Consider the following 20,401-nt stretch of genomic DNA (forward strand, 5'->3'; position numbering starts at 1 on the left):
CCCCTGCACCCCCCTGCACCCCCCACCAAGGGGACAGAAGTGCTTGGATAAGTATGAATCCAATATAAATATATTTAAAGTGCAAGGCGACCAAGTGCTAATATACATGCAGAATATAACATTTATATATTCTGTATTTTAGCACTTAGTCACCTTGCACTTTAAATATATTTATATTGGATTAGTACTTATATTTATACAAGCATCTCTATCCTCTTAGTAGTTGTTTTCCACCTTCAATTTTAGTCTAGATTCCAGAGGAGCCTCTGTTGTTTGGACTATGCAACCTTCAGCAAGGCACACACTGCAGAAGCTCTGAAAAGCTGTGGCATTCTCCCATAAGACTATGGGTATGCCCTCAATCCAGCCAGAGAAAGGGCAGCCCAACTTTCTGTCTCCTGGGATCAAGCAAGGAAAGTGCATCCCATGTAACAAGATCTCTTCCTCTTCAGGATTCCATTAGGGAAAAGCTGAGGAACCAAACAATCGTTCTCCGGCCGTGAAAGCCTTCGACAATACATCGAACCAAACAATGTTCATCACACAGGTCAAACTGCAGTGCTCAAACCCCGTCTGAACATAGCGCAATGACAAGGGTAGAGAATCTAAGCCATGAAAAAAATAAGCTGAATTCACAGAGGGAGCAATTATTTTCGTGGAGTAGACACTCTCTAGCATCCAACTTACCTTCTGTGAAAGGCTCAACAATGCTAGTTTAGGAGAAAGAGTAATATTCTTTTGTCCACACACTTACTGGAACAAAGATGCAAAAACCAAAGTAGACATCGACGGCAGCATTTCCTCCAGGTCAGAAACAGCTGCCTTCCACAGAGCACTTCTTAAAGTAAACCTGACAGATGGGAAAGGATTTGGAAAGTCGCCTGTTCAGAGCAACAATCGCAATTCCTCTCGAGAGTCCGAAAAGCGTATTTTTCTTGTGCATTCTTTTAAACCATTCCAGCTGGCTGTTTCTGTGGAAGAGCAGCAACAACTAGTCCTTAGCTGCCCACTCCCCATGGAATGAGAATCCTATTGCAGAAGCTACAGAGGAAGAATAAATCTTTCATGTACCAAGTGGAGTTCATGTTCAACTTTTTGTTGTAACAGAAACAAAAAAGGAGCAAAGGGTTTTTGTTCCGAGTGGCCAGGGCCCCAAAACCCACAGCAGAATGTTTATAAATTTCCCTCCTACTGCTCCACTATTGCTTTGACACCATTTTCAGTTCCTGGTGACCCAAACAGTAGTTCTTAAATGCAGCAACTCCAGAATGTGTGAAACGCAGCCTGGCAAAAGCCACATCCCCTGCTGCTGCTGCTGCTGCTGCTTGGACCAGGAGTCATCAGTGCCCAACCAGTACGTTTTTCAGAGACTCGTTCTGAACAGGGACGGCATCACAGGCAAAGAGTCATCCTAGTGAGAGCCAGCACATTCCCTTTGCAGAGGTGGGATTTCGGCTCCAATGCCGTGAGAGAGCGGGGCCCCCTCCATACAACCGTTTTCGGAGGGAAGAGCTTGATCGCGGCACCTTGGGATACCCTGAGAGCAGCCCACTTCTCCGCTGCATAAGCCCCCCCCCCCCCCCGGCAAGCATGTCAACATGAACTAGGACAACACACTCCTTCCACCTTTGAAGGAAAAGCAAGGCCCAGAAGAACAGCATTGGGTGGAGGGAGGGAGGAAGAGGAAGGGGACAGAACAAAGGCACAGATTCACCCTTTTCAGCAGAGCAGAGAGGTGAAAAGTATGGTTTTCTCTGATCACGCACAAAGGATGGACACAAAATCCAGCCTGTTGCATACAGCAACCCCCGTCCCCTTCCCTTTTACTCACTGCTCCTACGTGATATCTGGATCATACCTGGATCAGACGCCCTTCTCATACAGAGGCCAACCCATGGCTGAAAGGGGAAGGGCAGCAAATTCCACGGCTGTTAAAAGAGAAGCCACTTTCTTTTCTTTTAAACTTGCAAGGATTTGTCTTTATTTTGTTCTTTATATTTTGAAAGTGAAAAGAAATAGTACGGAGTCAATTTCTTTTTTAAATATTTGTTCTATGTATTTACAAGCCTTAAAGTTGCGCTAGAGATTCTGAAAGGATCGCTACTAATTCCTCTTTCTCCAAGGTAGCACTTGTTGCATTGAGGCAGGTATTCCAAGCAGTCTGGTCCACAGATGTTTTCTCATCAAACAGGCTCCTTCGGTTCCAATGCCACGCTTTGTTTCTTTTCTTTTTTCTTTTGGAAGCAAGCTGAGAGGCAGGCAGAAAGATCCGAGGACCGCTTCTGAACAGTTCACCCCCCTCGTCTAGCTCATTCCCACCCCTTTTAGAATTTATTACACAGCTACCGTGCTTTGAAACAAAACTGAGGTGGATCTGAATGGGAGGGAAATTAATTTCTCTGCTTTTTTGTCTATTTTACAATTTGTTACAGAAACTGCAAATTTTAAAATTACACTGACATTTGCAGTTCTTAAAATAATAAATTAAGAGTTCTCACTTTTTTCCTAAACAGATTTGTTTCTTTTTAAAGTATGAGTCCTTGTTTAAAAAGGAAAAAGATTAAAACAGAAAATATTTTCTATAAATAATAGATGTATTTTGGTTTAGTGCTCCTGCCCTCAGGTTTGAAGTGGACTTGACTTTTCAAGTACTTTTTCGTCCTCCATGATCGCCTGTTGCTTTTGTATCTATTTTTCTCCCTCTCCCACTCGTGCATATGTGGGAGAAGGGGGGGTTTCTGCGCGAGAATTGGCCTTGCTGCACTGTGATTGGCGAAGACATGAAACTTTTTTTTAAAAAAATACTTAAATTGTTTTTTGTTTTGTTTTTTGTATTCAGTTTTTAATTATCCTCCGATTCCTCTTCAGCTTCTCGCAGCCATGTAAAGAATGCTGTGACCGATTTAAGCGCTACACCTTTCCCGCTCTGCTCTGATGGGTCTTTGCTGCTTTCCCATTTGTAGAAGGCATCCTCTGATATCACTTCTTCATCGTACAGGCAATCAAAAAACATCCGTAACAAATCTGCAGGAAGAGAAGAACATTCCCTGAATAGCGTACTTTGGCTGGTTCATCTACTTAAGGATTGTCTGCTCCAAACTGTAGCAGTTCTTTGTACAGAAAAAGAATCTTTAGTGACCCCACATGGAAATGCGAGAGAACAAACCTGGGACTGTCTATACGCAATGCAGGACTCAACCCTCAGGAGCAGCTCACACGCTCAGTTCAAAAAATGACTTGCGTAACTGCAAATGTAAGGAAGGGAACCCCACCCAGACAGTGAAGGTGTTCAGTCTTTTAATACCTTCCATGAAGGAGAGCCAAGAGCTGCCTCAAAAGCTCACTCAGAGAGCTTCCCGGGGCTGGGAACTTGAATGGCTTGTGCAGATTCTGCTGGCATCCCATTCTGCGCTCTGAACTTTTTGAGCACAAGAGAAGCCAGACCCTCAACATCAGATAGAATCGCAGAGTTGGAAGGGTCCTTACAGACCATCTAGTCCAACCCCCTGCCCAATGCAGGAACACCCTGAAGCATAAGTATGGGCCCAACTGCTCCTTGAAGGCGGCCAAGGAGGTGGAGCCCACCACATCCCCAGGCAGTCGTAATTCTACTGCTGAACGACTCTTTAATGAGAAAAAGTTTTTCCTAATGCCCAGCTGGCACCTTCCTTCCTGTAGTTTAAACCCAGGGCTTTTTTTCAGCTGGAACGTGGTGGAATGGAGTTCCGGAACCTCTTGAAAATGGTCACATGGCTGCTGGCCCTGCCCCCTGATCTCCAGGCAGAGGGGAGTTGAGATTGCCCTCCGTGCTGCTGAGCGGTGCAGAGGGCAATCTCAACTCCCCTCTGTCCGGAGATCAGGGGGCGGGGCCAGCAGCCATGTGACCATTTTCTCCAAGGGCAACCCAACTGAGTTCCACCACCTCTTTCCCCAGAAAAAAGCCCTGTTTAAACCTACTGTTTCAAGTCCTGTTTTCAGCTGCCAAGAGGAACAGCTCCTTTCCCTCCCCTACGTGACAGCCGCTTAAATACTTCAAGAGAGCCATCCTGTCTCCCCTCAACGCCCTCTTTTCCAAACTGAACATTCCCAGGTCCCTCAGTCTTTGCAGCTCTCCAAGTCCCTGACCATCCTGGTTGCTCTTCTCTGCACCCGTTCCAATTTGTCCACATCCTTTTCGAAGGACAGAGAGAGAAATGCACTCTCGAGCTCGAGTAGACGCCATGGCTTGAGTTGTCTGTCCGTTCTTGTGTCCCTCCAGATGTTGTCTGAACGAGGAGTGATGGCTGGCTCAATAAAGCTAAAGCACAGAAAGCCCGTCCCCTTCTTTGAAGGTGGCTTTAGGGTCTCGTTTCAGGAACGGCCCAGATCCTTTTCTTCCCATTAAATTGAGATTGGAGAAAGGATGACTCTACTGAGTGTCAAAAACCTAACTCCTTTCTGACACATTTCCAGGGTTTTTGCTCAATGTTAAAACACAGAAGGAGCAAGGGTCCAAATTACCCTTTCTCTGTGGAGCCGGCAAGGGTGGAACGGGCGGGGGGGAGGGCGCAACTCTCCTCACCAAACTGAATAGGTTGTCTCAGAATTTCTCTGGCACTGCCCTTAGAGCAAGCACATGAAATAATCAGCTCAGGAATGCTTTCCACATTACTGATAGAGAATTTGCCAGTTCTCAGGGCAAAATCCCATATTCTGAGAATCTGATTTAAAAAAAATTATTCTTTTAGAATCTGAGGACAATACCTGGTGAGACCCACAAGGCTAGGTTTCCAGCAAACCCTCACCCCTCTCGACGACTAACAGAAGCAGAATGATGCTATTTGAATCAACACAGTATAGGTCAGCCCTACAGCCGGAGGTGCTCACACAGCCAGCAGCAAAACAGACACCTGCCCACACTACACAAAGCTGACTGCAAAGGCCAAGCAACAAAGGCAGGCAAACATGTGGCACACTTACTAGGAGGCTGCTCAAGTTTTACTATTGATGCTTGTAGTGCGTAAAGTGCTTGTAGTTCCTTCTCTGTGTCCGAGTCTAGGTACTTAAGTAAGATCGGCACTCTCTGCTTGATAACACCAGTGTCCACTCGCAAGCTAGAACTATCCGCTGGAAAGAAAAAGAAGAGCCAAGCATCAGCCTGAGGCTGGGGGGAAGGCAGGCTGGGCGTGCCTACAGAGACAGGGCAGCTGCAGAAGAAGGCAACGCTTTTGCTAGTCTGTGCTGACCACGCAACCGCCAAGCCAAAAATGAGATGTTCTGAGAGAGAGGAGCTGCTGTCCCAACCTGCGTTCAGGTACACATGCAAGCAACCGGAGCAATCTGTATGCACGCTTAGAAACTGAAAATGCAGGCTCAGTTCTCAACTTTACTGAGCTGCTGAAATGACAACAGCATCTATTCTCCATCAGCAAAATACCTGTCCTACCACAGGAAGACTCCCATGTACACCAAATGACATGGTGACCTTCACGACCCAGAAAATGAAAAGCAAGAAAGCACGTTCCTGAACAAAAGGATGGTGGAATTCCAAGGCATTTTCCCAAAATGAACACCGAGAACTGCTGTGGGGAAAATTACCACTTGATGTGTGTGTGTGTGTGTGTGTGTCTTATTTGCCGTCAAGTTGCCTCCGACCTATGGCGACCCTATAAAGACCTCCAAAACGTCCTATCATTAACAGTCTTGCTCAGATCCTGCAGACTGAAGGACGTGGCTTCTTTGATTGAGTCAAGCCATGATGCTTCCCAACTAAATAATTCTGGATGAAGATAAAAAACTTGCTGTAGCGAGTGTTCCTTGTCCATCTGCAGATGACTTCAGGCCCTGCAGATTAGACCCAAAGAGGAGGAGGACATGGAAGTTCCCCCAAGTCCCCTGGGGCAGAAGCCAGGCCTGTGCCAGCCATTCTAATCTGTGACTCAGGGCCAAACGAGAGGTAATGTTTGGGGACCACTGCTGGTCCTTACCCGCAGTTCCCAAGCACTCGCAGGCCAATTTGGATCCGGACTGCAGCATAGGAGGGGCCAGGAGTGGGCGGCTGGAACCCTTCTCCCTCCCCCTGTCTGGTGGTCCTTTGGGGAACCTCGTTTCCCACGTGTAATGTCTGACAGTGACACAATTAAGTTGGATTGGGGTTCCCCAAATATCTGGCCCAGCTTGGCCCTCTGCATCACCATCTGCTGGAGTCTTTCTTTATGCACATTACTCACCTATAATAGCTGCTTTACAAACTGCTGTCATTAAAGCTCTAAGGAATGTAGGTGAACTCATCTGGCTTTCATCTAGATTTGCCTGAAAAGAAGAGCAAAAAGTTAACTGCAACAGTTAGAAATGGGCTGGCCACAGGAGAGCGCCTGTACCCAGAGAGCCCCCTGAAGGCAGCTGGTGAAGCATCCTTGCTGCTTCTCCAAAGGAGTTTCAGGAGGCAGGCCGGCATCCGTCCTTCCTTCCGTGGGAGCACGCCTGCCTAAGCAGTCACTCAAAATGGCACTCAAAGCCGGGGCTTAAAGCGAGTGACCTGGGATCGCAGCCATCTCTGAGGCGTTAGATGCAGCCCCTCCAGGCCACACGGAGGACCGCTTCAGCACGCCCCTGGCCTGGAAATAAGAGGCAGGTACTGGGAGTCATGGAAGAACCTGAAGGCAGCTCCTGGCTTTCAACAGCCTCACGGACATTTTCACGGGCTGCTGCAGGACGTGCCAGAGATGAGCTAGACCGTGTCACACCCAACGATAGCCGGCAAAGGGACCCTGTACCTCCACCCAGTCAAAGATCTGCTCATCATTCGCCTTGTCCTCCATAATGAGTTTTTCCAGCTGTCTGTTCAGCTCTTCAGCAGGGAGTTCTTTCTTGGAAAGTGCCTCCAAGGAACTGTAACTGTCTGTCTCTGTGAAGTCCAACTTCTGCAGTGAGGGGGAGGAACAGCTTCAGCAAAAACAGGGCTTTCCATTGGTCCTCTGCTGGACCCTTGCGGTCCCTCCCCTCATTAAGATGCAGGTCACAGCTGAGCCTCGACAATGGGGAGTGTCCCCTGGGAGGGTCAGGGTTCTTTAAAGGGCCACACTCATTCCTGCCCGTTAAGACCTTCCACCAAAGAGCTGCTCTTCTCACTGTGCTATGGTGGCATATAAGTCTGTGGGACTCCCTCCCACAAGTATTCACCTGCAGCCAATCCTGCTGAGTCTTAGGGACCAGGTTAAAACTTTTTGTTCTTCAGCTGTGTGCGTGTGCAGGCAGAGCAAACCCTATTCTTAGAATCTGCCTCCTTCTTCTACCCAGTGTTTTGCCCAGTGAACCTCCCAGTGCTGCTCAGAGCCCACACCCCAACACACCTGCTCCGCAAGAAATGTGTGGACATCTTCCCCTTCTGGTAAGAAGTCTTTCCAGCTGAGGCCAGCCTCCTTCCATAAGGCTGCCACTTTCTTATGGCTCTAGAACACAACAGGCAGTTTGGCTGTGAAAGAGGGAAGAGGGTGCAGGGGGGGGGGGAGCTGTTTTCAGTAGTTACTGTGCTACTACTCCCCAGAGGACTTGGCACCCGCCAGGGAATGCACTGTGTTGTGATACCGGCAGCGTTAGCCAAGCAAAGGCCTTCCTCCAAGAGGGGGAAAGTACTCAGGCCTACTGGCTTGCTCTGGGACGAAGGGAAAAGGAGATTTCTCTCTGGGAGCCCAATGCTTGCAAGAATCTGAAGGAGAGGCTTCTTGGTGAGACTCCTGCTGCTGAAGCAGCCCAAGCAGACTTCAAAACTACTTCTGTAAAAGCTGCCTTCAACTTACAAGCCTGAACCAAGGAAACTTTTGGCTCCCCCACAGTATCACCTTCCCAGGATTCACAGCTCCCTTTCATGTACATGCAAAGACCTGAGAGTGGCAGCTGGCACACTCACCATTTGTTTGCATAGAAGGTGCAGGATTTCAGAAAGTAAGGTTCCAGCTCTTCCCACTGGAAGCAACGGCTTGCTAAATTCTCTGCAATGGAACAGCAACAAACAGCAACTGGCTTTACCAATTCCCACAAAAGACTTCTTGAGGCACTGCCTGAATTTCTTGGCTCAGGAGCTGCAGAGGAGGACTGGTATGCGGCCCACTCAGCCGGCCGCCACCACCTGCATGATCACCTCTCCTGGTCTGATCAGCAACAGTCAGGCAGCTAGAAACCCACAGCAAGTCTCTCTCAACACTGCCCCCCTTCTTCCCATGGTGGCGGCGGCGGCGGCAGCTCTCCTGTCTCGTCAGCTACAGCTAGTGCTGGCTTCCCCACTACCCCCAACGGAAGAGCCCTGCTTACATCAGAAGTTCTCTCATAGAGATTCCCCCTTCTTTTAACATAGGCGTCACCAGTTCGGCCAAGTACAACCAAATGTGTGGGATATCAATCGCCATGTCGTCCGCTGTTTCTAAGGTGTCTGCGAACCTACAGAAGAAAGCCACCCGAGTCAATCCATGTGCCGTCAGGGAGACCCCTGGACATTTCTGTGTGTCTGAGTCTAGTTAGCTCCCACAGATAAGAGAGAAGAGAATACCCAGAGATGGTTCTTCTTTCCCTGGCAGACTACCAACCCCTTGAAGAAGTCCTCCTTGCTCAGCTTTTCCGACTGCACCAGCTGATACAGCAGCTGGCCCATGTGATCTCTGGTAATCTGACTCCTCTCAAGGGTGGATTCCACTCCTACTTGCACGAAAACAGGCAGCACACCTGGCACACTCAACTCCTCCACACACTGCATTGCTTCCTGTGCGGGCAACATAAGGAGTTACACAGATGTAGGCTTCCTGGAGTCTCTGTAGCTCACCTCAACCTCCAGACTAGCAAGATGGCAGACTAGCACAAGCCTGCCAGAATGCCACCCTCAGGGTAAACTGACCCATTTCCCTATGGCGAAATCCACCCTGCTCCCTGCCCAAAAGCTACACTCGGGATGGACACAGTCTGTTATGAAGGCCCTACTCAGGGCTGCTGTTCCACTTGCCTTATAATCATTAATGTGCAAGAATTCATCAATGATCGATCTGCACTTTCTCTCCACTTCCTCCTCTGATAGGGCAGGCTTGTCTTGGGCAAGGTAGGTGGGAATTTCAGGCTTGGCTTTTGAGATAGTTAAAGGAAAAATTAACACAGAGACACGAGGCAGGAGCATTTTTCCTGATAATGGACCATTTGATTTCTCCTTACAGCCTCATCTCAGAACACAAGGTGACCAGTCCCTTCCCCAAGAAGCTTACAATCTAAAATTTGACATGGAGGTGAGGAATTTATTTATTGTAAACATTTATATGCTGCCTTCTCACCCAAAATGCAACCCTCACCCAAATATGGTGAACAAGTAAAACATTAAAATAACCTTTAAAATGTATATATAAATACAATTAAAACTATAATATACACATATAAACAAACACACACTCATACAAACAATGCAGAGGGCCAATAATAGTTTACTGGGTATATGCCAAATGAAAGGAAAAGGTCTTTGCCTCCTGGCAGAAGGCTACGACAATGGCACAAGGGGACAGGCGAGTCTCCCTAAAGCGCTCGTGCCGTGACCGAGAAAGCTCCTCCTTAAGCTGCAACCAAGGCAAGGCCTCTGAAGAGGACCACAAGTATGGGAATAATACTCTGGGGTTCCTACTGGCCACATGGGCTCACTTTTACTAGGGGATCAGCTGTGCCCGGAACTTCACGAGAAAAGTGATTTTTGAAGGAGGATTTGAAGGGAGCAAGAGGTGCTGCCATCTCACACAAGTGTTCTGAGAAGCAATTTCATGAAGGAGGGACAGAACAGCTTGAAGGAGTGGAAGACATTTAGATAGCAAAGGGGTGGTGGAGGGAATGTCAGCAAGACACAAGGGTGGAGAAATGGGATGGGTGACCCTGGACAAGGTGTCTGGGCTTAGTCTGGGTGTGGACAGGGAGACGCTGCATAAAGAGAGCTGTCATGTGGTCTGAGTGACAGCAAGGAAAATGATTTTGATAGCCGAGGACTGGAGGGGAGGGGGAAGGAAGCGTAACAGCGTAAGGCCGTAGAAGAAAGAGGCTGCAGGAGTCCAGGTGAGAGGCCACCAAAAGGGCTGCTTTTGCCTGGGGGACAGGGAGGAGGGGCTGCACTTTGGCTACGTTGTCAAGAGAAGGCAAAGACGTGGTGGCAGAGCAGCACGAGGCAAGGGGTGGATGGGTCCATCCTCCAGCCAGGGCTTTGCACTTGCTTTCCAGGGTAGACTGGGGCACTGTCAACTGACATGGAGGATAAGGCAGAAAAAATAAGAACAAGGCCAAGTTCAGTCTCTGAGGTGACAAGAAGGCATCCAAATGGAAGTCAACCGGAGGGGCCAGACTGGCAGGCAGGAGAACATTCAGGGAGAGAGCTGGGGAGTCATCAGCATACTGGACATACTCAAAGCCCCAGGAATGGGGAAAGGCCCACCCAAGGACAGTATGTGAAGAGAGGGCCAAGGACGGGGGCCAGGGGATCCCCAGCACGGAGAGGGCCTCCCAGCTTTGAATAACTTTAAACAAGTCCAGCTGTTTTTTTTAATTTATATCCTGCTTTTCTCCCTGATCGAGGATTCAAAGTGGCTTTTCACATAGTTTCCCTTCTCCACTCAATCCTCAATTGTGATGGTAGATTAGCCCGAGAGATTGTGATGGGCCCCCAGGTCACTTGGTGGGCTTCCAGGGTTACACAAGGGATTTGGACCCAGTCGCGCCGGCTCCCCATCTGATGCACTAACCATTATATCACACCAGCCACAACGCTAACCACTACACTGCCAGTGTGTTCAGGTATTCTTCTCTGAGCTTAACTGCTTTAATTTTACACTGCTCACTTTCCAAAATCCTGCTGGCAGCTAAAATGGTCAAGAATATGAAAACCCGCAAGGGACAGCCCGATGAACCCCATCCAACACCTGCCTCACCAGAAACACTTTTCAGACAAGGGCAACCAAAGCAGCTGGATCCCCCTCTGGGGTGCTCTGCCCCAAAGACGGACGGAACAGGCGCTGTGGCCGACCAGGTCTCCGGTTCAGCTCAGAAGCAGCAGCAGCAGCAGCCGCACGTCAACGAGGACGTCACCGTAGGCAAGAGCTCCAGGCAGGGCTCCCGGGGTCGCAAGCAGGACAGGAACTCACCCACTTCCTTGGCTCTGCTCCTACTGTCTGCCTCAGTGCTATTGCGGTCGCTCTCCAGGCCGCCCGTTAACTGCTTCACCGTCTCCAGCATCTCCCTCCGCTGCTCCTCTTGGGCCTGGTTGTCCAGAAGTAGCTCTTTGCTGCTGCCGCCCCGCAGGAACGTGCTGGGCCGGGTAACAGCAGAGGACATCAGCTTGTCATTCTTCTCCCTGCCTGAGCTCCCACGCCTGCGGGAGAAAAGACCTTTTACAGGCACGTTTCTTACCATCATCACTGCTAAAAAGCGATCATATGTACACAGACCAACGTCTACTGTGAACTGCAAGTAACCGTTAAGCACAGGGGCCCGGTGCCTCTACACAACTGGCCTGAGAGCTGATCAGAAATGCCAGCTCTAGATATTCCCCATCTGCGGAAGGCATTGGTCAGAACTCTCCTAGCAGCTGCAAAGGCTGCAATTGCACTCAGGTGGAAATCGCGATTCCCTCCCACTCTTGACATATGGTATAGAGTGGTGTGGGACCACCTTATGATGGAAAAGATCACAGACAGAATTCGAGCATTGCATAACCCCTCCAAACCTACACAATTTTACGCACAATGGTACCCTTTCCTGGAATTTTTATCTCAGAATGAATGGCTGATCTCTAAGCTACCTCACTACGCGATTATAAACCCCGAAATTTGAAATATGGATTTACTCTGCGACATAATGGATGTGCCTGTACATGATTCTCCCGATGCTGTTATAATTAGCTTGCTTAACACTGTATTAGACTCCTGTTGATTATGTATAATATTTGCACACTTGAATATTGCCAACGGTTAGTGTTTTGATGTTTATGTATTGTTGTATCCGAACATTGTTACGTATGATGTCATCTTTTTTCTACGCATTTACTGTTGATCTTGTTACTTGTTACACTTTCAATAAAAAATTTTTGAAACTAAAAAAAAAAAAAAAAAAAAAAAAAAAAGAAATGCCAGCCTGGACCATGCAGGTGAAACGCCCCACATTGTCCCTCAACGCGCGACACACTAACCGTGCTGCTTACGAAGGTGTGCGTGGGTGGATGAACCCTGCCCCCCCCCCCCCGCGTTCACCACTCTGGAGGCCCCACTGCTGCTGACAGACATCTTTAAAAGCAAGTGCCAGAGGAGCTGCAGGAGGCTGCCTAATGCTTACCTAGTTAAGGCCCTGCGAGAGTCCAGCTCTGATGAGGTGACTGAAGTTGACACAGATGACACGGGAGGCTGCAGTGCAGAGAATCGGTTCAAACTAGTGGCACTTGGTCGTAAGGAATCTGCAAGAGGATGTTGGGGAGAGTGACAGCCGCCTCGTGGCATCAACCAGCTCCTGCTCTGGGGCACAACCTGCCACTTCCACTTACTGAACTCTGGGCATGGGGAATCCTCTCACAAGCAGGGTTTGTTTGGAGCCCCTCAGGGGCACGGCAACCCACAAACACAGAATGGGAAATATTTGGGGGCCCAGATCACCGGCCTCACAGGGAGCCCCCGAGTGCCAGCTGAGTAGTGAATTCTACGGCCAGGCTCAAGTGGATTACAGAATCCCAGGTCAGTGTAGAAAAGAAGCAGGTGCTAGCAATCCAGCAATCCAACCAGGTGACAGGACAGGCATGAATCTGGCCAGCTCTGAAGCTCACACAACACTTGAACAACATGCTGTAGTGACACCCAAATGCAGAGGCTTTCACTACCAGGGTTTTTTTTTTAAAATGCCAGTAACTAAGATTCTTAACTCCATTTAATCCTGGTTAAGAATCCCAAGACTTCAACCCTCAGAACTTTCCACTAACTGGAGTTTAGACTGAAGACCTACATCACGAAGCACAGAATCTTGTGTGAGAGAAGGCTTACACAAGCATTAAAGCTAATCATTACAAGCAAAGAGATTCATTTATGAGATCCAAGTCAAACCTAAGAACCCGAGTTTTCATTTTAAAAGTACATGCAAAAAGCAACTTTCTAGGCTTTACAACTGGGAGAACAGGCTCAACACTGGGCAAGCAACATTTGATGAGAGCTCAGAAGTGACAGGATTGGCTGAGCACTTTGGGGGGGGGGGTTCAAACTAAAGAAGCACAAAGTGTAATGGTAAAACAAACATGCACACGCAGACTGACTTCAGTGGCATCGATTCTGCAGGTCCTGAAACTTGGCCACATGCCTGATTTCAGGCAATTTTGGAGCAAAATTTTGACTTTATTCTTCAAAAGCATGCCCACAACTGAAAGTCTGCCTGCTGACCAGCAGGGGGACTCAGTGCTTCCCCCGGCAGAGGCTGTGAGCTAAGCACCAAGCAGACAGGAAGGGGAGCTTTGTACTTACCAATCTCACTGGCCTTCGCTCCACCGCTGCTGCCTTTTCCCCAGCTGCCCAACTGGGCTTTAGGCACAAGCTGGATCTTCTCATCTATTGTGGGCTGCAATACACATGGGGACAAATCATGCAGAGCCTGCCCGGGCCAGGGGAGGGGCAAGAGGCTGGAACCTCTTCTGGCTGTCAGTCAAGGAGAGCTGCCCACTCCACAATAACCTCTTGAAGGCATCGGGTCTCAAATGGCAGTGCCGAGCGACCGAGCAGGTATGAAAAACAGCTTCCTTCCAGGGCGGGAGGAGCAAGAAACCCCCCCCCCCGAGGCAGGGCCAACCCCGTGGCTTCTCAGCTGTCACTCCAGTGGGGCCTCTTGCCCTGAATACATACCTTCGTGATTTTAAGGAACTTGGTGGGGTCCAGCACGCGGCTATTTTTTGCCCCCTGCACAGTGTTCCAGCCACCCTCCTCCACCCTCTGGACACCTGAAAAAACAAACAAGCAGATGGACCATCCTTGTAACTGCCAACAATGGAAGCTCAGGAACAGCCCCCGTGCGACAGCTTCTGGAGACAGGGTTAATTTGCCGTCTTTCCAGGTGGATCTCTATGCGCACACCTGCCCACTGTGGCTCGACAGCCCCCTCTGGCCTATCCAGCTCCACAGGCCCCCGAGTCCCAATGTTGTTGTTGTTGTTGCTGTTGTTGTTGTTATTTATGGTCTGTCTTTCTCACTGAGATCCAAGGCAGATTATATACCGCAAGTGAAAATGCAATATAATCAACCGTGAAGAGATTCACTGAGCAAAGTACAATTAACAACATTTCAGACATTCAGGGAAAAGAATACAATAGGGAATGGTAGCAGTAAATTTTAAATAAGCATAAAGCCGAGCAGAGAGGAAATCTATCTGAAACAAAGCAAAACTAATTTTCATGGCATGTGAACACCACACAGGTGAGAGTGCGCTCCAGCATAGTATTACTGGTACTGCCAAGTATAGTATTACTTCCTTCCCATGGGAAGGAAGCCCTTGAGAGATTTCATCAGGACTTCAATAACTTTCACCCTACTATCAACCTAAGCCTGGACCACTCTACACAACAGGTACACTTCCTGGACACCACTGTACAACTACATAATGGACGAATAAACACCACCTTATACCGGAAACCAACAGACCGATACTCATATCTACATGCCTCCAGCTACCACCCTAAACATACCACTCGGCCTATTGTCTACAGCCAAGCCTTACGTTACAACCGTATCTGCTCCAATACTCTCGACCGAGACTCACACTTAAGAGATTTACAACAAGCATTTTTGGGGCTACAGTACCCACCAAATGAAGTGAGGAAACAAATCAACAGGGCCAGACTAGTACCCAGAAACAGCCTGCTCCAGGACAAACCTAAAGGAACTAACAACAGAACACCACTGGTGGTCACCTATAGCTCCCAGCTCAAACCCATCCAACGTATCATCAGTGAGCTACAACCCATTCTGGAAAATGATACCACTCTCTCAGAAGCCCTGGGTGGAAGACCTTTCCTTGCCTACAGACAGCCCCCCAATCTTAAACGACTTCTCACTCACAACCATGAATCGGCCAGCAGGGCCACCAGCACAGGTACCAGGCCCTGCAACAGACCCAGATGCCAGCTCTGCCCCTGTATCTACCCAGGGAATACAATTACAGGACCCAATGGCATCAACTACACTGTCTCTGGCTCTTACAGCTGCTCATCCTCCAATCTGATATATGCCCTCATGTGCCAACAATGTCCTTCTGCTCTGTACATTGGACAAACCAGCCAACCTCTACGCAAAAGAATAAATGGACACAAATCTGACATTAGAAATGGAAACATCCAAGAAACCAGTGGGAGAACACTTCAATCTACCAGGACATTCCATCAAAGACTTAAAGGTTGCTGTAGTTCAACAGAAACCTTTCACAAACAAAATCCAAGGGGAAGCTGCTGAATTGGAATTCATATGTAAATTTGACTCTGTCAAGTTGGGACTGAATAGGGACTATGAATGGTTATCACATTATCACAGGTAACAGATTCCCTTTACAGAGGCGTGGTCTGGGGGAGCCCAGTGGCGCCTGGCGTGGGCTTCCGGGGACCACAGTTCTCTTTGTCAGATGCATCTGACGGGGAGAGCTGTGGTTATCGAAGGCTTATACTACATAGGAATTGGACGGTCTGGTTGTTCTGCTGCTACAAACCAACACAGCAAACTCCTTTGAAGCCTCACACAAGCCAACTGATCTCCACACCAAGAGGAGATGTTTACATTTACTAGCAAAGGAATGTTTTGGTTGCACCCTCCCTCCCCCCGCCCTAACTGCATCTTCTCTCTCCTCCCCTTCTCCCCCCTCCTCTTCTATATTTGACCAGTTTCTGTACCATGCATCTGACGAAGAGAGCTGTGGTTCTCGAAAGCTTATGCTACAATAAAATTGGTTAGTCTTAAAGGTGCTACTGGACTCTTGTTGATTTTGGTACTGCCAAGGCACGCAGATTAAAGGCCTGGCGTGTGCACTCGCAGATGCACCACAAAGGACCCTGGACAGGAAAGGTGAAGGCAGGGGCCTACCAGGCCTTCTCTTCTCTTTGGTCATCAACTGCTGGACTTTCCGTTGTTCTTCCTGCTCTTCAATTTTTGCTTCTTCATGAATCTGCTCTATTGTCTTGGGGCCTTGATCTGCCCTCCGTGATATCCAGTTACACTACAAAAGACAGCAAAACAAGCCCTGAAGAGGAGGTGTTCTGTACCCCAGGTAATGATGTGTTTCTCACACATGCCACTCCGACCTGGTGGGAGCCCATTTATATCTGGCTGGCGTCCCTTCTCTTAGTGAGGCACTCGGGGAAACTGGTGGTCTGGCAGACACTGAAGGGAGAACTACGCCAAGAGGCAGGTTCCTAGCGCGAGCCACCTACAAAGCCCTGCCTGCCCACTTTGGCAACAGCCCAGATCCAGAAGCCTGCAGGAGATGGGGCCGGCCTGCTTTCCAAGCAACCACTGTTAGCCTCCCTCAAACACACACCTGCCTCAGATCTATGACATCTTGAAGCATGAACCGGATCCTAGACGACGTTTTCCTCTCTTTCACTATCTTCTCCATTTGGTTGAAATACTGATCCATTCGAGGCTGGAAGACAGAGAAAGGCCATCACACTCTCTCCCAGACAGCGGAGGAGGCGCCGTCCCTGGGAGCCTCCTGCTGAGCTCCGGGGATGCGCTGGCCCTGCGCCCGAGCGAGCTCCAGAACAAGTCGCAATGACTGCCTAGAAAGAGGCAGGAAACTCTAAACGCGGAGGCATGATTTAACAACAGCAAAAGCAGGCAGAGAGACACACGCCCCCTCCCCAAAAAAACCCAGCCTCTGAAAGAACATCCTCGTCAGGGAGTATGCAGGGCATGGAGTGGGCTCCATCCTCCTACTGCATCTAGAAATCCATGCCAAGTTTATTTGGACATGTCAGCCTGCAGCGCAAGAAGAGAAACCATCCCTTCCCCACTGATGGAGAACATAACAAGAGTCAGGGGATGGCTCCATTTTAGTTGACAGGGAACGGACTGGAGGCTCACTAATTTATGGTGGTGCAAGTTGCAAAGCCGTCTCCCTGGGTAAAGTGGGAAAGATCATCATGACCACTCGGAAGCCAGCAGAAAAAGCACGCACACACACACACACACACACACACACACACACACACACCCCACCTCCCTCCTCCCCGCTCAGACCCGTCTGCCTTGACTGCGGGCCCTTCACACCTTGGCTTTCTCAAAGTCCAAGTCTTTGCCAATGGTGGTCAAGAGGCGGCAGAGACACTCTAAGGACTCCTCGTCGTGGTTCTTGAGCAGCTTCACAACACAGTCGTGCATGATGGCCTCTGTCAGCATCTTCAGCTTGAAGAGCTCCCCAATGAACTTGATGTTGCCAATGGACCGCCGGCGAGCCTTGTCCTTGGCCTCTTCCAGCTCATCATGAAGTCGGGTCCTCTCCTCTGGCTACAGCACAAGAAAGGAAATGTGAAAGAGGGCCTGAAGAAGCCACCCCACAACTTCACAACCATGGAATCCTGGAAGAGCTGCTCTGCACCACAAGCCCGCCTTCTTATTTCACAGATCAGCCAGACAAGCCACTTCCTGCACACTGGTAATATCTGCAGCCCGCCCTTCTCACTAGAGGAAACACACACAGGCTCTCCGCGGAAGGGGCTTCGTGGGAGACTCACCGTGGTGGCAGCTTCCAGTTCCTTCTGCTTCTTCTCAAAGACGTCGTCATCAGCTTTGTCCTTTTCAAATTCCTTCTGGCAGCGATTCAGCAACAACTTGCGGAAGTTCACGGTGCTTCCAGGCTTCTCTGCCATGGGCACTTTCAGCTGTGCCCAACACAAGTCCACAAAACACAAGGGAAGTGAAATGTCACACAAGTCAGGCCACCTAAGCAGTCCTTGCAGCCATCAACAGAGAGCACACTTCCATGACGTAATCCCCTGCCTCACTCTGGCACAGTACATCATGCCCAGCTAAAGGGCAACACACAACAAGTTTATCTACTTGTCTCTCCTCTCTGAAAGAATTGGGGGCACATCTTGAGGCACGTTATCAATCAATCTCTGCTGTCTGCATATTTGAGATCCTGGAATGAGGATTTGTTGTTAAGCTCAACAACCTGCAAAGGACCCTAAATGATCTGCAGTGATGATTTAAGTAGTTCGCAGCCTGTGAAAACAACCACACCACATACTTCCCACTGGATTCACGGCTGAAATGCCGGCAGCACGGAGTTCAAATCCTACCTCAGTCTAGCAATTAGACAGCCACTCTTTTGACTTGAGCTCATCAGGGAAACTGTGATCAACTGCCTGTAAAGCATGATATACTTTGGAATGATCCACAAAATCCAACAAGCATGCAAGAAGGTCCAAGGCCACAGCTCACTTATTGAAGAGAAGGATTTTGCCACAGTGCCCCTGCCTGAGCCCTATCACAGACAATTCCTGTTGTTTGGGAGAGAACTTCAGTGCCCAGGGACGCCACTCATGGCAACTCCACCTTCCGCTGCTTTGTTCCTTTCACTTCTTGCCTCTGCCTTCTGGCTTGCAGGATTTACATAACATTCCACTTGCTTGACTATGCCTGCACCAAAATGGACAGTCACAATCCACAAAGCGCCCCTCACAATCCCATGACTACGAGTGGACAGGAAGACCTGCAACAACGGATGCAGAGCAGGGCCTGCCTCCTCCATGCTTGGCTCTCAGGACACTGAAGTCCCCTCAGCAACGGGGGTGAACACAGAGTGGGGAGGGGGGGGGGAAAGTTCCAAACACGTTTTTAAACATCGTCAGCCACTTTATAAGCTTACGGTTAAAAATTGGAGCACAATTACAATGCATTATTAATAATTGCACTTGAGTAGACGGGCCCCTAGCCACATTTTTTAAAAGTGTCTCTTGAATATAGTTCCTCCGCTGCCACGCGCACACCTGCTGGACTTAGCCAAACTATTTTCTGCCAGTGTCCCTGCAGCAACACCCATTAAGGGTGCTCTCCTCCTCCTCTCCCCTGCCTTACCGTGACAAGACATCGACACATGTTTGCATAGGCCACAGAGAAGCTGGGCTCATCAATGGCCTTCTCAAACACCAGGTCAATGACGCCTTTTAGCCTTTCTTCTGTGTCCACAGTCAGATCGGTCACTTGCTTCATTAGCTGATTGAACATTTGAGGGGTTAACTTGTTTAAGATACTTCGAACTTTGCGGAACAGCTCCTAAAGCAAAGGGAAAAGCAAGTGCAAGAGAAAAGACCCAAATGTGGTGAGACTTGGAGCGAAACACGGAAAAGGGCAGAGAGTGGCTGACTGTGAATTCACAACACCCCCCCCCAAACCATACAAGGGCAGCTCGAATAAACAGTTCCACCCACAGTGGCTGGCATTCCAGAAGGGAAAGGGACAGGCAGGCAGGCAGGCAGTCAGACAGATGCAGTCAGGCAGATGCAGTCAGACACAGCAAAACTCCACAGCCACATTAGCCTACGCAGGACCCTTCTGCATCTCTTTAGGATGGGTTTTTCTTTCAAAACCAAAGGCAGAAATATTCAAGTAAAGAACACTCAGAAGAGGTAGTAGGTTGTCTGGTATCCCCTCCCTTCCGTGCCACTTGAATCCCAGGGGGGGGGGAAAGTGGGCTGACTCCCAAGGGCCCTCCCCCGCCCTGCCTCACCTGGGTCTTGATGCTCTCGGGATCTTCCACTTGTGCCTCACGTTTCAAGCTCGGCTTCCAGGCATTTTCAGCTTTCTTCAAGTGGACATCCTCCTTCACACACACCGTGATGATCTTGCGGGGCTCTCGCCTCTGACCTGGCTGAGATCTCCGTGGGCCAACATTCAACAGCTAAGACAAAAACCAGCCCCCAAAACATTACATTCCTTCAAACGCTGGCACATTGCAACACTACATGCCCAGCAGCCAGCCTGCCAGAAAATCTGCAAGCCATGCCTGATGGTGGGGAAGTGAAGGGAGGGTGAGGGTCTCCAGGCTAAACTCCTGAATTTGGGGAAGGCCCTTCTCACATGTGAATTATTTGTGCGTGAAATACTGCCAACTGCCTCTGTTCCTTTTCGTAAGAATAGCACAAGTGAAACAAATCCAATGGTACGATGGGTTTCTCATAAAATCCAGCTAAGATGCTCAGGCAAGTTAAAAACAACATGCTTCCCCAAACATAACCCCACCTTTGAGGAAAAGAGGTTCCCAGTCCTACCTCTCCCCCATCCCTGTTTTCAGAGAACAGGACTGCTGCCACTGCAAAGAGCAGCACCCAGCTTCTCCTCTGGAAAGAAGCCACGTGGCACTCCTGCCACGTCCTGCTCGGCACCTCTTAGCCCAAACACAGAAGGGG

At 49.2% G+C, this 20,401-nt stretch overlaps 1 protein-coding gene across 6 annotated transcripts in view; it reads right to left on the reverse strand.

The window, feature by feature from the left end:
- Positions 1–2,223: 2,223 nt before the first annotated feature.
- Positions 2,224–20,401, reverse strand: part of EIF4G3 (eukaryotic translation initiation factor 4 gamma 3) — a 71,901-nt gene continuing 53,723 nt past the window's right edge. For all 6 annotated transcript variants that reach the window (XM_055001712.1, XM_055001711.1, XM_055001710.1 and 3 more), the window contains 19 exons: positions 19,723–19,893; positions 19,071–19,268; positions 17,726–17,872; positions 17,262–17,498; positions 16,531–16,635; positions 16,077–16,209; positions 13,857–13,951; positions 13,482–13,575; positions 12,316–12,433; positions 11,130–11,356; positions 8,972–9,087; positions 8,562–8,734; positions 8,290–8,415; positions 7,889–7,970; positions 7,332–7,430; positions 6,756–6,902; positions 6,210–6,291; positions 4,960–5,106; positions 2,224–3,024 (listed from right to left, as the gene is read on the reverse strand). In XM_055001712.1, the coding sequence (XP_054857687.1) occupies positions 2,843–3,024; positions 4,960–5,106; positions 6,210–6,291; positions 6,756–6,902; positions 7,332–7,430; positions 7,889–7,970; positions 8,290–8,415; positions 8,562–8,734; positions 8,972–9,087; positions 11,130–11,356; positions 12,316–12,433; positions 13,482–13,575; positions 13,857–13,951; positions 16,077–16,209; positions 16,531–16,635; positions 17,262–17,498; positions 17,726–17,872; positions 19,071–19,268; positions 19,723–19,893 (2,679 nt within the window). In that variant the 3' untranslated portion in view covers positions 2,224–2,842. The remainder of the gene's footprint in view (positions 3,025–4,959; positions 5,107–6,209; positions 6,292–6,755; positions 6,903–7,331; positions 7,431–7,888; positions 7,971–8,289; positions 8,416–8,561; positions 8,735–8,971; positions 9,088–11,129; positions 11,357–12,315; positions 12,434–13,481; positions 13,576–13,856; positions 13,952–16,076; positions 16,210–16,530; positions 16,636–17,261; positions 17,499–17,725; positions 17,873–19,070; positions 19,269–19,722; positions 19,894–20,401) is intronic.

The sequence above is a fragment of the Eublepharis macularius genome, chromosome 17, assembly GCF_028583425.1.
Source record: "Eublepharis macularius isolate TG4126 chromosome 17, MPM_Emac_v1.0, whole genome shotgun sequence".
NCBI lineage: Eukaryota > Metazoa > Chordata > Lepidosauria > Squamata > Eublepharidae > Eublepharis > Eublepharis macularius.